The sequence below is a fragment of the Staurois parvus genome, unplaced genomic scaffold (assembly GCF_062004578.1).
Source record: "Staurois parvus isolate SC_StPar_1 unplaced genomic scaffold, SC_StPar_1.0 ptg000080l, whole genome shotgun sequence".
Taxonomy (NCBI): domain Eukaryota; kingdom Metazoa; phylum Chordata; class Amphibia; order Anura; family Ranidae; genus Staurois; species Staurois parvus.
The window spans coordinates 611,786-630,241 of record NW_028317876.1 but is presented as its reverse complement, the minus strand read 5'-3'; the positions used below and the strand labels follow the sequence as shown (position 1 = coordinate 630,241).

At 40.3% G+C, this 18,456-nt stretch overlaps 1 protein-coding gene across 7 annotated transcripts in view; it reads right to left on the bottom strand.

The window, feature by feature from the left end:
- Positions 1–18,456, bottom strand: part of PCM1 (pericentriolar material 1) — a 173,136-nt gene that overhangs the window by 47,020 nt on the left and 107,660 nt on the right. For 6 of the 7 annotated variants that reach the window (XM_089669565.1, XM_089669561.1, XM_089669566.1 and 3 more), the window contains exons 16-24: positions 17,891–18,085; positions 13,650–13,872; positions 12,574–12,719; positions 10,871–11,067; positions 7,625–7,799; positions 5,430–5,776; positions 4,758–4,910; positions 3,529–3,701; positions 3,314–3,445 (exon numbers count right to left, since the gene is read on the bottom strand). In XM_089669565.1, the coding sequence (XP_089525691.1) occupies positions 3,314–3,445; positions 3,529–3,701; positions 4,758–4,910; positions 5,430–5,776; positions 7,625–7,799; positions 10,871–11,067; positions 12,574–12,719; positions 13,650–13,872; positions 17,891–18,085 (1,741 nt within the window). The remainder of the gene's footprint in view (positions 1–3,313; positions 3,446–3,528; positions 3,702–4,757; positions 4,911–5,429; positions 5,777–7,624; positions 7,800–10,870; positions 11,068–12,573; positions 12,720–13,649; positions 13,873–17,890; positions 18,086–18,456) is intronic. The other variant, XM_089669563.1, reaches the window with a different exon arrangement.

Sequence of the window (18,456 nt, the reverse complement as noted above, 5' to 3'; positions counted from 1 at the left end):
ATGCTCCTATCTCTAGATATCAACAAGGCCTTTGAGACTTTGTCCTGGCCTTATCTCATGTCGGTCCTTCACCATTTTGGCTTTGGTCCCTCGTTCTTGTGTTGGATTTATTTGCTATATACGTCCCCCCAAGCAAAACTAAAATATTACGGTTTTGAGTCCTCAACGTTCCCGATTGACAGGGGAACTAGACAAGGTTGCCCACTTTCTCCCATACTATTTATTTTGGCTTTAGAACCTTTGGCAGAAGCCATTTGTATGCATCCTGATATTAAGGTAATGGATGTAGCTGGTTCTCAACATAAGTTCTCTCTGTTCGTTGACGATATATTGTCAGTTACAAATCCGGGGGTTACTTTGCCAAACCTACTTGCGGTTTTGGATTCCTTTGCAGTTCTCTGAGGTCTCCATGTCATCCCTGCCAAATCTAAGGCTGTCGATTACCCTTTCACCATCAATGTTGGCGACTCTGAAACATTTGTTCCCTTTTCAATGGCTTTCGGCCCTCCTGTATTTAGGAATCAAGCTCACTCCGAATTATGAAGGACTCTATCGGGCTAATTTCCCCGCTGTTTTTAGTGATTTGACAGAGATGTTGTCCTCCTTGTCTCACTACCCGCTTTCATGGTTTGGTAGAATAAAAGCGATCCGCATGACTTATCTTCCCAAATTATTGTACGTGTTTCGAGCTCTACCAGTTTCTGTTCCTTCACATATATTGCGTATTCATCAGCGAAAACTTCTGTCTTACATTTGGGGCTCCTCTCGACCCAGAATTAGCAAACAAATCTTATCTGCCTATAAGACCGAGGATGGGTTATCTGTCCCAAATCTTCAGGCTTACTATCTGGCGGCCAATATTGCCCCCTTAGCCCATCTCCATGCATCTCGCAATATTCCCTTGTGGGCTACTGTAGACTTGATGGATTCCCACCCGATACCACTCTCTTCTTTGCCGTGGCGTCCTCCTATTCATCACCCTTCATTCCTTAGTTTGACGTGGACGCTTCGTGTTTGGGATTCTATTAAATATTTTGCTGGCCTCATTTCCGCCCACCTGCCATAACTATGTTTGCTACATAATCCATTATTTCCCCCAGATCGTGACAATCCCGGACAGTTTGCTTGGTGGCTAGCCCATGGCTTCCATGATGTACATTCCTTGCTCTCCCCCACTAGGATACTAACCTTTGAAATCCTGCGCTCTTCTTATGATATCCCACCGAGAGAGCATTTTGGCTACCTTCAACTCCGCCACTTTATCAGTACATTAATACAGATGCATTCGGGGCCCTACAGGTTGACCCCCTTTGAAAGTCAATGCAGACATAGACCCCATGCTCCGGGCTTAATCTTTCTGGTCTACTGCTCCATTATTTCTTATAGAACGCCTCCGGGTCCATTCTTATCAGCGTTGGTAGTCGGAACTCGGAGTCACTCTGGATCAGCGGGATTGGCGGACCATGACCCAAGCATTATCTAAATGTTCTAGGAATGTTATTCTAGAAAATGCCTATAAGGTTCTTTATAGATAGTATTACACGCCTGCTCGTCTGGCTCGTTTTATCCCCAAATACTCCCCGACTTGCTTTCGTGGTTGTCAACAAATGGGCACTATGGTCCATATTTGGTGGATTTGCCCCAAGGTATGCAGATTGTGGATCAGGGTTTATGCCCTTCTCCGCACAATGTTTCACACAGATATTAAGCGCAACCCGTATGAAGCACTCCTATTTAAACCATTAGTGGGCCTACTTCGTCCTGAATGGTAGCTGGCATCGCATCTATTCATGGCCACCAAGCTGACGATCGCGAAGGCTTGGAAGACGCCCCTCCTCAGCCTCGAGGCTGTCAAAAATCGGATGAACTTTATCATGGTTAATGAAAAGCTGACGGCTATACTGTAAGACACGCATACAAAGTTCCTGCAGACCTGGCTTGATATAGCCCAACCGTCGAGATTCCTTTTAGTTACACAAAGCCCAGGTTTTCATTGTGCTCCATTACTACCTTCTACTGCTGCCTGCACAGAACCCTAGTTTGACCTTCCCCTGCCCCTCTCCATCAGTGCTGGTGTCGCAGTAGCTCAGTGATGGATAAAAACTGAGGGAGAGTGGAAAGACTGGAAAACTAGTCAGTACCAGTGTGCAAAAATGTATTTGCTTTGGAAGAATACATTACCTCTAATGTTGGGTGTCCTACACGTGTGGATGTTGCTGCGTTATATAAAACTATTAGAATAATTTTTTTCACATTTTAGAATGGGGTGCCCTTTTAAAATGGACAGTTTTGAGGCACCCCATTTTAGAATGGGGTGCCTCAAGACTGTCCATAATTTTAAAGGGTGACTCGGGACTGTCTATAATTGTAAAGGGTACCTTGACTGAAAAAAGGTTGAGAAACAATTGTCTAAAACTGACTGACCATCTGTGGTAGGTAAGATAAATTTGAAAAAGATGATTCTTATGCTACAATTTATATATTTGTGAGCATCCTCCCAGTTGTGGTCCATTTAAACATTTTTCAACTTGCACATGCTGATCTGGCATAACCGCCTGCCAAGAGTCTGCTTAAAACAACTCCAAGGCCCCAAGGCTGATGGTGCTTTATCACCTTTGTACGCCTGCATAGAATGGGTATCCAGTCAGACCCCCATTGCATTAATTGCCAGCATGACAATGGGAACATTATTGACTCTGGCAATGCCCCAAGCTTCACATCTATTGGAAGGGGTGGTCAACACCATTAACTCTGTTTTAGACCACTGTACCTCTAGACCGCAAGTGTTGCCTGTTGAATTTGCTGGAAAATATAGCACTCAAATTTACCAGGGAGACCATTTCCAGTACCCGATTTGTGGTCCATAAATAGTTTTTGGTCCACTGGAAATCTGCAACACCCCCTTCCTTGTAGGAGTGGATTCGCTGACATGGTGACTCTTTGCAACTGGAAAAATATATATATCAGCATAGGAGGTTGTCCTGGTAAATTTGCTCTGTTTCTGTGGAATCTCATTAGTGACATATGTACACTGTACCATACACTGCTTGAATATTTTGCCTTTGTCAGTGAGTGTATGATTAGGAGCTGTAGTTGGATGTTTTTGCAATGGGTGCCTACCAGCACCGGTCTGCTGTACCTTTGTTTAAATGTTTTCAATAAAACCTTCTTTGATTTAATAAAGATAATTATGTAATCCCACATATTTATCCACCATTTCTTCATGAGAAAGCAGAATAAAGTAGAATGGAGTTTCTGTGTAGGCTGAAAGCTCAGGTTAACACTTAATTGCACAGCACAGGTAATTACGTACATCATCTGTTGTAGCTAGACTTTCACTTGGTGTAAGTTCAGAGTTAGATGCCATCCACCCCACAGAATCCAGAGGCTTGGAACAGTCATGTTTCCGCTCTGTATTTTCAGTCACACGCCTGGTTACAATATCCTGGCAATAAGTATGGAATATGAATTAAACAGCAGTCATATAGAAGCCTAAATATGTGTGTATCAGTTTAAAAAGGTTGCTACCTGTAAAGCGAAAAGTGCCTTTTGTCTCAAGTAATCAGAGTTCAGAAGCTGCAGCTCATGGAAGAGCTCAATAAGAAAATGTGGACGGCATTCATTCTGCGAGATGAGAGTAGCTACTTCTGAGTAAATAGTGTCACGTAATGCTTCAAACATAGAGAAGTCGCTTCCAGCTTCTGAAAAAGGACACAACCGACAGCTTTACACGACAATAAAAGACTGGCCTGTAGTCATTTGAATAAATTATAAAGTATTTCTCAGCAGTTGTGAAACAAAAGGGGGCATAAAACATCAGTCCAGCACACAACTGGTCTGTTAAAATAAGCATCTTTTCTTACACAAAAACAGCCATTCCCCTTCAACTTTGCATCATAGGAAGATCAGTTTATGGCAAACAGTACAAACTCCATTCTGTCAGAATAGAGCAACTTTTTTTTTTTCTTTTCAAACTCATTTTTTCAAATCAAACTAGAGTCATCAAAGGTGGTCAATTTTCCACACAAATATTCAATAAGAGGGTACAATAGAAGGGTCAGATTATTTTTATGGTTTAACCAGTGAGTTGGACGGCAAAAAAAGAAAGACCCAATTTCCCCATCCACACATTCGTAATGGATAGAGGAATTCTTTCTGTCATTGCATTCTGGCAGTGGGGAGACTTCCCTGCCGTCATGATACACAGATCAGTGCTGCAGGCTACAGCCTGCAGCGTTGATTGAGCGGAAATTTTCTAGCAGGGCAGTTGTACAAAATTTGATCAGTAGTTGGACTACAGTGTCTATACATGGATTAAACATTGGTCAGTCTTTGTTGAACTGGCCAAATTCTGATCCATCAATGAACAGCTTTAAAGAGACCTTAAAAGTGAAATGTCACATTGCAGCCGGGGTGAGGAGCCACACTGTACAGTATCAAAACACTAAGATCAACTGTAGTTCTGCAAGAGACCCGAGATCATGTGCAATGGCATTATACCCATACCAAACTACTGTGCTTTTTACTTTTTTTTCTCCAATGCAGGGTCGCTTTAATATAAGAAACAGGTAAGTTTCCACTTTGATAAATTTGACACAATAGCCAAACAGCATAAGAACCCATATTAATGTGCTTTTATTTAGCAGTGCAATGTGTTCCAATGCCTTATCGATTAAAAAAAGGTAGCCACTTTACTGGTTACATTTGCATGCGATAACTACTGGATTACAGCAGAATGATCTAAAAACGAAATTTACCTGAAGAAATGTCTGCAGCTTTACTGTCCTTTCTTAGTCTTTGCAAGTGCTCAGAAGTAATGGGTTTACCTGCACCAGTTTCCTCAGTCTGGGCATGCTTGCTGCTACTCTCCTTGGGTTCAATTATGTTGGAGGCACTGGCACTTTGGAGTTCTGAACAAAAGGACACAGATTGGACATACTAATCACACAAACTGGACATATTGATGTACATTGGTTTTAGTATGACTAGCTTCACAAAAAGGAAAGAGGCAAATGAGAAGAGGTTACAGTTAAATTCAACTTTTCTTTTTTATACATCTGCCCTAAAGGGTGATTTCTCACAGAGAACATAACCACCTGACAATGGCTGGGACACTCTTGGTGTGATCCCTGCACACTTTTTGTGCCCAACGTGAGCATGTCCCTCCCTGTTTCTTTTATTTCTATTTCTGTTGTGGATAATGCAGCAGGAGCAGCTGGAACAAACACGAGTGGAAACACCCAATACTCCCAAAAGGCACAGAAACAGGGTCTGGAATTCTAGCTGACAGATTTCGCTGATGGCTTGTAAAAGACACATAAAAAACTAGTAGCTTATTCAACCCACCATGCTATAACTAAAATACTACAATTATTACATTACATGACAATCAATGACAAAGTACAATTTAAAAAATGTAAAAAAAATACCTAGATTCTTTAATCCTCTGTTTTTCTGATGAGCAATCTTTCGTTTCTTATTTTTGTTTTTTGGAGTTTTGTCTTTTGAAGCCAGGCTGGCTTGGGCTGATGCTTTTAAAGATTTGAAAGTTTTAGTAACCGTTGTTGGATCCACTGGATCAGGCATGCTGCTTAAACTGTCCATGGATTCTTCGTCAAACTGCTTCACTCTGCACGCTGCTTCCGAATGCTTGAAAGAGCATCCTGATGCTGAACACGGAGCATCCATACTGGATGGCTTCTTCTCTTCATCCTTACTTCGGATTTCTTTTTGGATACCCCTATTACGCTCTCCCTCAGCTATTTTAGGAGTGGTGCTAGAAGTACAATTTCAGTGCCAGCGTAAGCTCACCTTTACATCACTCAAAACATGTAGAAAACAATCACAGCTGCATCATATATACTGATACACAGAGCCAGAGAGAAGATTTTCTTATCCTTCAATATTCAACTTTACCCAAGATCTATACCACTCCCTTAAACCCCCCTCTCTCTTTTACTTTTAAGCAGTGTCTGAAGTACTGAAATATTTACTTTGGTGGTAGAAACCACAAGACATTTAATCTTATGATCTAAACCAGTGGTCTCAGAACTTGCTTGCTTTTATCCGGCTCTTGGGGGGGGGGGGGGGTTTGGAGGAGGACATTATTCCCTTCACTGTCAGCAACAGTGGGACATAGTTCCTGCCACTGAGGCACTATTTTTCTCAATAACACAAACAATGGGGCACTGCTCCTCCCATCGACACCAATGATTGGTCAGTATTTCACCCCCAATACTAAAGACGGGGCACTATTCCTCCCAATGACACAGATGGGGCACTATTCCTCCCACTGACGCCAATCATGGGACACTATTCCTCCCCTTACTACCAAAGAAGGGACCCAATTTACTCCAACTGATGGGATATATTCCACTCCTACTGGCCACATTCCAGCCCCCTAAAGTTTGGGAGGGCACTAAACTGGCCCTATGTTTAGAACGTTTGGAGACCCCTGATCTAAACTGAAGATCTGCGATGAGATCTCAGATGCATGTGACACATTGCTGGCTCCAGTCATCAGAACTCGGCTAAGACCAGAAGCCAGCTGCTCCAGCTCAGCTCAGAGCTCCAGCGAGCAGACTGAAAACTGAGCAATGTGATCGTTCAGTTCTAGGGCTTACAGCCAGTGGGGGACAGGAGAATATTATGTATGTTTATTGTTTTGAAAACCCCAATTATCAGCTTTATCGTTGTAAAATAAAATTTAAAAGACAGAAACTGAGATGCAAGACTGCAAGCGTATTAATTCAATGAGACTTTCACCACAGCTGATACTAATGAATGCTATTTTTAAGTTTAGGTTCAGACTGTGAACCGCTTGTTAACCCCACAGGAATCGCACCGCATTCCTGTGCAAATCACATGCGATTCTGTGCAGTGCCCATTCATTTTGAATTATTAAAATTGCATCGCATCTGCATCAAAAAGGAGCAGGCAGCTTTTCTTTTTTTTTTTCCTTTTCTTTTTGTAATTCGCACTGGAACCAAATTGCATGGGTGTTTATATCCATGCGATCTCGTTCAGGGAAACGCACTGCGTTTGCAACCTGTTTTTGGGGTGTCAGAAGCTTTCTATTGACACCCGCAGCAGATTGCGGAACAGTGCCATTGCTTCCCGCACTGCATCTGTGTGAACCGGGGCTAAAGATAAAATTTAATGGTTTTGTTTTTGAATGAAAATGCTGGTTCATAAACACATGAGAAACACCTCCTCCTCTGTTTATGTAACATTTTTCAAAAACTCAAGACAGATAAAGCAACTTTTCAAAAAGTGAATTTAAAAAAAATCAGAAATCAAGCTATTTAGGTGGAAAGCATAAGTGCTGCACCGACTATTTTCATTCGCCTCTGCCACTCTGAGGCTTCATCAATCACCTGGCAATTCTCGGGCATATGTGACACTACCCTCTAATATCCACAATTTAGCCCAATGCAAATACTCGACATGCATAAAGTTTGCCTTTACATAGGTTTTTCACACAGTTAGAAAAGTAGAACTAGTGAGAAGGCAAGGGCAGTCAGATTTGGTACAAAGGGGCTTAAAATCAGATTTATGACAAGTTGCACAATACCTAGAAAATTAAATACTTTTTTGAAAGATGTGTTAATTTCATCTTGAATACCTCAGTCTGTCCCCTGCAGTTGATGAATTACTTTCAAATGGCTTTGGGAAAGCCATGTACTCTGTCTTCCCTGAAGTGTTTGGATCATGAGACTGAAGAGGCACATCAGTATGAGAGTTAGAAGCCCGAGTGAAGTCCCCAATTCCAGGTTGAAAGATTGGATTAAAGTTCACACCTGTACCAAAACAAACAGGCACGTTTTCAGGAAAAGCATGCAAGAGGTTCAACTTAAAGTTGGCTATACAACTAAAAAAAAAAAAAAATTGTTCTTACTGAAAAAACCTATTTAAAGAAGGGGGGAAATGAAACCATGCAGTTCTTTCTAATAACCCTCAGGATTCCTGAAATTCTCATTTAACACTAGGCACAAATTTCAGTGTATCCAAACTGTAAAATGTAACATATTATAGCTTACCAGTTTTATGTGGTGGCTGCATTAGTTTTCTTTTTCAGGCATTTTTCCACTTGGTGATCCTGTGTCAATCACAGATCTGACTGTCTCTGAGAAGATTTTGGTTGGTGTGAGTGAAACGATGGGGCTGTAGAGATTTGAACTCTATTTTGTATCCCTTTGAAACCACAGACCTGCAATGTTTGTGACACTGAGAAAGGCAAACTATAAACAGACGCCCGCCCCCAGATGAAGACTGGGGAAAGCGATGGGGCACTCTTCTTTTTTGTGGAGGTAGAAGCCCCTGAAAAAGGGGGTTTAGGAATCTTTCACTGTGGAAGAAGTACTTTACCTCCTGTGATTTCTTTAAAGTGGTAGTAAAGTCCAGTTTTTAACTTGCACCTATAGGTAAGCCCATAATAAAGTTTACCTGTAGGTACAACGAATAGCTCCTACATTTCCATAGTTTAGGAGACATCCACATTTTTAGCAGTCAGTGACATCACTGGCACATGTGGCAACCATTCACAGTGCTGTGGTGCGATCACGATTCTGGCAAGGGGGAGTGCCGTATTCGCTGCCCAGCCAAACGGCCGGAGTGTGTGAACCCAGAAGAAATATCGGGTGAAGATGGAGGTCCTGTCAATGGCGACAGCGTGTCGCTGGAGGGATCGGCTTTACAGGTGCATACTAGCACATTAACCTGCAGTTGGACCAGTTTGTTTGTTTTTTTTCTATTTCAATATGTTTATTGATTTAAACAAGCTGTATAGATTAAACAAATCGGCGTTGTGGGTACAAAAAAGAACAAGCTGAATACAGTGATAAAAATGATGTCCAAGAAACACAATGGAACAAAAAGGTAAAGATGTGATATCGTTTCTAGAGCGCATCGTGGACCAGTTTGAAAGATCAAATCAGGACAAAAGGATCTTAACCAGATTGTCCCCCCCCCCCCACCCCAAGAGACTTTACTTTTACTAAGAATTTGTCAAGTGCCTCACTAAAAAAATGTCCTGATTCAAAAGAGTGTACCTCTGAGCTGGTGTTTGCAAGCAGTTTCAGCTGGCCAGGCTTTTAGCCATAGGATTCTGGACGCTGCCAAAGCAGGAGTGACGTAATTGTGGCCCAGCCAAACAGCCAGAGTGTGTGAACCCAAAAGAAACATCGGGTGAAGAGGTTAGCCATAGAATTCTGGACATATGGCCAGAAATTATGGAGATTTGGGTCTTTGTGACTTGTTCTGGGGCATCAATACAAAAGAATAAAGCAGTGGAGCAGAGTCTGCAAGTACTCTGCCAAGGTTGGATCCTAGAAGACAGAATCGTGCTGTTTTTTCATTACCCTAGTCCAAATAGCTGTGGTCTGGCAAACAGAAAAACAATAACAGCCAGTTGGCAAGCTGGGCATGCATGATTAAAGAGAATGTTTAAAAGTGTTTCAAAATGTTCTTTCAGATGAATCTTTAAATGAAGGAACATCTTTTACAGCCACTCTAAGGTGAATGTTTGAGGCTGCAGGATTTTATTTTTTTATGAAAAGGGAATGTCATTTTTGACTTAGCAGGTCTCTTAGTACCCAAGGGAGAATGAGGAGAGAGGAGAATGAAACACAACCATGCAAAAGCATCTGCACACAGCAGGGATGAGCATATGTACAAAAACTGCATGAAGCCATAACATGAGGTGAAACTGAGGGTGAGAAATCTTCTGCGGCCTCCTCTAATACTGCCTCTGGGTCCTCTTCATTCTCTTCTATGTCTGTGTCCCCTAGAGGAGGCATTTCACTTTTTGATTCTGGCAGAGAAGGCAGGGGTAGAGAAGGAGCTTGGCACTCGTGCTCTGGACAATGATAGTCGTTATTTGTTCAATCTGCCTTGGTCAGAAAGGCCAAGTGATGTGTGTCTGAAATAGAGCTAAAATCAAATGTAGAGATCAGTGAATGTTTGCCTGAATTAGTTTCCCTGTGCCCGGTTACCGCCATTGCCATTGGTGAGGGCATTCTCCTTTGACGTACTCAAGGAGTACGGTGCAGAAATGGTGTAAACAAGTCTACAAAGACGTATGCAGCAACGCAGGTGCTTACTGTCCTGTAACAAAGTCCTTGTGGCAAAAGAGCAGTAGAAGTTCATGTCACTGGTCCATAATCAGGATCCAGGTTTTGCACATCACAGCAGGCATAGCTCTAGATGGATTTTCAATGTGTGGGTTCCATAGGGATGGACCACAGCCCTGGACATGTATAGCACCCTCTGGCTAACTACATGTATTGCACTAAGTTCTAAGGTGAGGGCCCAAGCAGCATCCAGTGCCTGAAGCAACATTACATGCTGTCCCCACAGCATGGGGTCCGGATTTGGCTCCCAAGTTTTTACTGAGGTTGCACCAATCCAGATGTGCTGCTTCCATTGTTTAAAGACAGAGAGGAGTTGATTGAATAATAAACAAGTGAAGCAAATGATCTCTCTGTAAGCGAGAAGAGGTCCAACACCTTCGGACACTATAAAAAAAAAAAAAAAAAAAAAAAAGATGTCTCAGAGTGGGGTAGGGTTGTAGGGTGTATACCCAGGGGATGTGTCCAGAAAAGATTTCCCAGGGTCCGAGCACCTAACGATACCAGCCTATAACCCAGGGTCTATGAATATCCAGCTGTGTCGTGTCTTGTATTGTACGAATAAGATATAAAATGAGTAAAAAAACTAATCTGAAAGTTATTACAGACCATTCTTTGCATTTTCCTATGTTTGCAGCATTTTGCCTACTACAAAAATAACAGAACAATGTTACCCTTTAGAAACACTACAGAAAAGTTGCCAATTAAAAAATAAAAAAAGACCATTAAAAGTTACTACATACCAGGAACCATATTGGGGAAGCTTCCAAAGGGAGGCATGCTGAAAACATTCATGGGTGGTGGGAGGAAGCCAAACTGATCAAAAAGATTAGGAGACGCAGGTGGTGCTGCGCTGCATTCTTGAGGCTTCCTCTGCTGGCTGTTCTGCTGCATGGGCTCCTGCTGCTGGTGCATTACATCACTTAGCATCTGCTTAAGCCTAGAAAGATAAAAAAGCCACCTCATACACAACACCATAATTCAAACTCCAAAAAAAAAAAAAAAAAAAGTATTATTTTGATAAAAGCTGATCAGGACACTTTGGCTTGCTAAACAGCAGGGCATTCCTGCACCCCCTTCTCCTCTCTTCCTGGATTAACAGTCTTCACTGGCAGACAATTCATGTTCCCATGAATGCACACAGCCTAGCTCTGGAGGGAGCCCCTATAGCACATGGCTTGCTATGGGGCACTCGCAAGGAGAAGGAGAGGACAGCACCAGGGAAGACCACCAAGGAGGAAGTATAGGACCAGCTTTGTGCAACAGAAACATCTGTTTCTGCAGATCAGCGCTTAAAGAGCAGCTGACAAACAGTTCTGCAACACCATTTGGACTTAGGCAGTCGATCTAAAAACAAGTCCTGACACATAATTGCAAGCATGTGGAGTGGAGAAGAACTGGTGACATAAGAGGTAAAACCTAGGTTTTTGTGTGCTTAGATATTATGGTATATCATTAAAAGAAAAGTTTGGGGTTGTTGAAGTGGAAGTAAAGTCCACTGTTTAAGTTCTACCTACAGGTAAACCTATAATATTAAGGCTTACCTGTAGGTACAGTGAATATCTCCTAAACGTGCACTGTTTACAAAACATTCACACAGCATGCAGGCGGTGATGTCACCAGCGTATGCTCTCTGAAGGGACGGCGTACGCGTGGGAGTGATGTCACTGCAGCTCCAGCTATTAATAATGCCAGAGCCTGCGAACCCGGAAGGAAGACCAGGTGAAGATGGCGGTGAGTCATAACAGCGTAGCGCTGGAGGGCTCTGTGTACAGGTAAGTGTGATAATGTACTAGTATGCAGTGCATACTAGTACATTATGACCTAACACTGCATGGGCCCATTATTTAGCAGGCGGTTTATTACCAACTTAATACAAAAAAAAAAAAAAAAACAACAAACATGCATGCATGCATATTCGCTTCATTGCTGCAGCATTGACCTGATGCTGCAGCTGTTCCCTGCTGGCTATAAGACGGAAAACTGAGTGATCACATGACTGCTAATTACTCAGTTCTGGGTCAGCTCTGAGCAGAGAGCTATGACTGTCAGTCAATGCTCCCTTTTCTGCCCATCCTGCGCTCACTGAAGTGCCAGGCAGGGTAGGTGGCGGGAGGAGCTGGCTCTTACTCTCAGCAGGACGCTGAAAGGCTGATCCTTCCAGAGCATGGAGTGGCTCAGTGACATCAGTTGACATCGGGCTTTGGTCCACTGTCTGTTGATATTGGGTCACAGGAGAGCTCAAGTGCGCTCCTGTGACCCACAAAAGGCACATGGCCAAAAAAAAAAAACTCTGACCATACTGCTCTAAGAGAACACTTTACTGGTTACATACTATTTTGAGAAATAACCAATATACTGAGTAACCTATGACAAACATTTACATTATGTTATACATTTGTGGGAAAACTCTAGATTTTCTTTTAAAAGGAAAATTGTTCCATACCTGATAACATTGTTCTGCTGCCAGTTAAGCTGAGTAAAACACTGGTTCAGCTGGTGCATGATGAGGTGGATTTGTGACGTTCCCATGTTACTAGGCATCATGTTGTATGGATTTGTAAACAAGTTTTGTAGGAGATAGTAAAGAGACTGAAAAAAGAAAGCAAATACCAATTTGGGCATATCAATAAAGAAATTAAAAACAGGGTTTATTTTATGCATTCTAAATAAACTATTTCAAATACCTGTCAGACGTTCATGATTTAAAAAAAAAAAAAAAAAAAAAGTACCATCCAAAGAGCCAACATTGTAACAGGGAAGGAAATGTGAGTATATGAATGAAGGAGATCTGATTCTTTTTTAGCACACAACCTCTTTTGGGTGGTACTTGTTTGAAAATACATTCTGTGTACTCCATGTACTATATGCAACCTAATTCTCATATACTGCAAATTAAAAAAAATATCTATATCTATCTCATATATAATTAATACAATACAGAGACACTTATTTCATGCTACAGCTAGAGAGAATAGCTGTTAGGAGGAGGATGGTGCAGGATCTGGCCACTTATCTTTATTGATACATTTTGTTTTTTTGGCGGGAACATTTAAGTAGAACTATAGGCAAAACTTTTTTTTTCCATTTTGGATAGAGTAAGGGAGGGTTATAACCCCTGCCAGATTATTTTTCACCATCTAGATCCCATTGTGGAGATTTACCTTCACTTCCTGTCCCATGGCCAAAAAGGAAGTGAGAGGAAATGCCTGCAAATTAAGGGAATTCATTGGGGACCCCCAGGTCATCAGAACTAGTGTCCCCATTGGAGGATTTCCCCTCTAATACTTTTCTGAGACAACCCAAAATAAGGAATTTTCTTTTACTTTACTTTTAATGATGATGGGAAACAGAATAAATAGAGAGCATGAATCTTAACAGGGACACAGCAATAAAAACTGACAGGGTTTCAAAACCATCTCCACGCTATCCAAAACGTAAAAAAAAAAAAAAAAGGTTTGTCTTTAGTTATACTTTAACATGGAGTTATCAGGATTTTTCAAAGGTCATTAGAGAGCATACCTGTTGATCCCTCATTAAAGTCTGACACATGTTTGTGCTGAAATCAAGCTGTCTCTTTATCTGGTCTATTTGCTCCTGCCAAAGTTGTTTTTCCTCCACCTGGGAAAGCTCAGACACCCATCTTAGGTTTTCTTGCCTCCGCATGCTAATATTTTGCTGCTGTCTTGTTCTGGGAGAGGGCCTGTAATTACCATCAACTGCATATGGATGCTGGCCTTTATAACTATGAACAAAAATGATGTAAAACAACTTACATTTGCAAAGCATATGTCACACAAGTAAATTATTTACTCAGAAAAAGAGAAAAAATAATTAAGTTGCTGAAAACTGAAATGTAAAAAAAAAACAAAACCACAATATTTAATGATAAAATGTGCAGCACATGGGTCATTAAAGGATAAGTTCATCTTAAAAAAAAAAAAAAAAGTTCACTTTTATGTGCAGGTAAAAAAAAATGTGAATTCATTATTTAATTTGTAGGAGCCTGGATAGCATTGCAACCGTCAGTGTAACCTATCTAGTTCTACCTTGTACAGGCAGGCAGTTAAACAATGACAGGAAGAATCAACCAACTACCTAGAGCGCTTAACAGCACCCTGGTAGTTCATTGAGAACTACAAGCCAAGAGTCACAAAGGATGTCAATGCTTGAAGTTTGCTCATATGTAGAATTCTGTGAATTAATGACACATCCTTGTGAGTGGAGCCCCTCATGGCCACACTCTTTTACACTTTTCAAATAGTGATAGCCGATGCAGGGAGAAGATCTTGACCCGCTTAGTGGGGGGATAGGGAACAGCTGCAGGAGTAGGAACATGATATATGTTCCACCCTAAAAATGTGAGCAACATGCATGTTCCCAAAGGTAAACTTATCCTTCAATCTAATTTGTGGCTAGAAGGGGACATTTATGATTTGTGCACCTTTAGGCAGACTGTGGGATTTATCACAGAAATCTGTCAAGTATAAACATGGCCTCCCAAAAGGTCAGCCATTAAGTGTGACAATAAAAAAGCATTTGCCCAAAATCCAAGATACGTTTATATAGTGATATCTATGAGTGTAACAAGCTCTTCCAGGTCCAGAAAAAAAAAACAAAAAAAAAACAAAAAAACACACTATACTATGCACATTTCCTTTTAAACTCAAAATATCCTTTGACTATCTGATGTAATTTCTTTTAACTGCCACCCATACATTTGAACAAAATTACATTTTACAAGCCAGATATTAGGCCCCTTCAACACGGATGTCATCCGTTCAGTCTTGCTTTTTCCAAAGAAAAAATGGATTCAGTTTACATCACTTTTCATGTCAGACAGTGTGCAGGTTCCCCCCAGGCCTGGTATTGATTTGAGGGGGGGGCCTTAGCCATATTTGTTTTATTTTTTTTAAATGGCAGGAGGCTTTCCCACATTCATCTAAGCAGAGTAGTTGGGTTCAGCGAGTTAATTTTTGTGCAGCCATCATTCATCGTGACCAATATGGATCTACATAGCTGGTTAACTTGAATGACGGATGGATCTACATCGGGGACATTTTTTCTTGTATTTTAAAAAGACTGTGTTGTGTATTTATTTAAAAGATTAAATTTTTCTGTAAATTAATAGGGGTATGTACCCTATACTCATTCACTTGAATCACCAATAAGTTAGCCCCCACATCCACCAGGCTGGGGCTGAAGGAAAGAGGCCCTCGTCCCCCATGTTGAGGGTAATTTGGTCTGGTATGTTTCAAGAGGAGGGGGATACCCCACTGACAGCAGAATGCAAAAAAAAAAAAAAGAAAGAAAGAAAAAAAAAAAAAAAAAAGCGTGAGCCCCCCCCCCCCAAATTCTTTCCAGGTATGTATTTGGGGGAAAGGGAGGGTGGGGCACTCTTTATCTACATTCCGCTGTCACTGGGGATGAGTTGTGGTTGTTAGGATGCCAGCAGGTGCTGGCTCCTTAACAACCAATGACTCCTTAATGCTGACAGTAGGGACGAGTCACTGGTTGTCAAGATGCAAATTGCAAACAAATAATATCAAGTGACTATATTGGTATCATAACTTTTTAGAATAATCAATTTAATGTCTACAATTATATTTAGTAGTGGTAGTAGATATGGTCATCTGCATCTGGGCAGAATGATATTATACAAAAAAAATTTTTAATTTGTTTTAATTTTTTAAAATTTAGTAGTAGTAGTAGTAGTAGATATTGTCACCCGCCTTTGGGAAGAATGATTATAATAATATAAAATTTTAAATATATAACTTTGTTGTAGTATATATTTCTCTATGTAATCATATGTATATTTGAATATAGCGTAGGCCCAGAAATTAGTATTGGTCTGATGTACAATACATTTTAAAAATACTTCATTTTTATAAATTTTGTATGTAAGGTAAACTTAATCCTTTAATACTTTATCCATAATAGGAGAACATTTTAGAATAGTAGCCAATAAATAATTTCAAATAACAGCATGGTAGCAGTGGTAATAGATACTAGTATCGGCTTATAGGTAGAATGTAGACAATATTTAAATATTGAGCGGTACTCATTATAGGATTTAGTAATTAAATATAGGGACATAGAGGTATTAATGATGTCAAGCTTGATGTTTAAGGTTTTGTACATTTGTAATTTTGAAATATTGGTTATGTGTAAATTATATTTCAATACTTTATATATTTTTAATATTTTTCAATATATAATTTTTAATATTTCTTCATATAAAACATTTAAAAACATGCCAAATAAAATGTAATTTGTGTACATGTACCCTACATATAAACAGCACATAATATGTAGATGATTTTCCCCAGAAAAGTAAATTATGCCAACTGTGGGTTTTTATACACACCCTTAATAGGGTCAATGCTATCCAGTTGTCTAATACTAATGTTATTGGTCATCCAGTTGCCCAACATTTATAAAAACTATTAATAATTGCCACATAAATAGATAGTGAGGGAGTGGAGTGAAATGGCAATGCAGCCAATCCATCTCAGAGGGATCTGTCACACTGCATGCCAGTCACACGTACTCCGATCACTAATAGATGAGCTGGACAAAAACATGGCCGCCATGCAGACTACTAGAAAATGGCACCCATAGGTCCTATATAAGTTAATGAGCACCGTGCCGTCCAATTAATTCCCCCTAACAAAGCCACATGACCCGGTGGCGTAACGCGTAGGGGAGGGGCTCTGACTTCACGACGCTTAAAAGCAACCACACAGCAAGTATATGGGAGTGTGGCAAACATAATAAGGATCATGCAAAATTGTACAAAAAGCGGTTTTTATCTGTATACTATGTGAGTGAACTACATTTATTTAATAATTTTTTTAAAAAGAAGATAAGGCACTATATTTACTTTTTAAATACATGGTATATATACACATGGAGGAAAAAGTTTAAAAGGAGTCAAGAGACCCCCTAGTGGGAAGAGGGATAACTTCATCCATCTGCCTCCAGGAGAAAGATCTCTAGGAAACGACGAGACCGCCTGCTGGCAAAAAGTAAACTCTATTTATCCATCTGGGATTTATCTATTTGTCCACTTCTGAGCCCAATTAAAAAGGGACACAAGCTTGTATGACCTCACTTAATGGTTTGGTCATATACGTCAGGTGAGAGCACAACTGGTGAAGGAGCACAATATATATGAATTGGTGGACTATATTTGTTTTGTAATACACAATTAGAAGACACCATAGGACCATGGATTTGTTTGAAGATATGGATGCAACACTAGCGTGATTGCAATATCACGCCGTGGAAATTTATTAGGACTCAGTCACTTGATATTATTTGTTGTGTATATATATATATATATAGGATTTGTTTAGACACACTGGTATGAGTATGTGTATAGTGTAGGCGACCCACTCATTTATTTAACTATTTATTTACTCAGTTATTTGCATATTAGTTTAATTGTTTAAATTATTGCACATATATCAAACATACGATGATATATTAAATAATATGGTCGATTTCTATACATATATTTCACCTAAAGTATACACCATAGTAGCTCAAAAGAATCACATATACAAAAATGGATCATTGTCTGATTATATCTGTTTAAGGCCGGTCTCATTTATTTTAAACACAGAACAAAAATAGACATGAACATATGTGGATGTAAATGGATAATAAACTATTCACATCTGTTTGCCCTTGAACGTCTATGTGAAAGGTGACTTAGAATACAAACATTTCATTAAGAAGGAAAAACCTGAGGTTACCCCTGTTTACTGTCCTTTCCAGTGCAGGCACTCTGATTGATACTGCTGTGAGCATACGTGACATTTTCATGGAATGTGTCCTCCTGCTCTTCCTCTTCCTCATCTTCCACCTGATTTACATCTGAAATGCAGTCATCATCTTCATCATCCTCATCGAGTGCGCACTGGGTGGACCCTCCCCAAGTGGCCATAGTTCTAACAAAAAATTAAATTTAAGAGTAGATAATCCTGAAAAATCTGACCAATGTTTTTGTGATAAAATGTACTACTGGCATGTTCTAGCCACATAGGTTTACTACTCAGTGAGCTGGTAGGTTAATCGGCTACTATGTAAATTGGCCCTAGTAAGGGCATCTATGTGAGATAGGAACAATTGATTGTAAATTCTCCAAAGGCAGAGACTAATGTGAATGTAAAGCACTCTGTAAATTGACAGTGCCAAATAAATATTAAACCTGTACTAAACTTTTTTTTTTTTTTTTTTAGCCACCTAATTATGTAAGGATTAATGAACTATTGCTGTCTGACCATACCCCTTCTGCCTAAACCAGCTCAACTGATCAGCA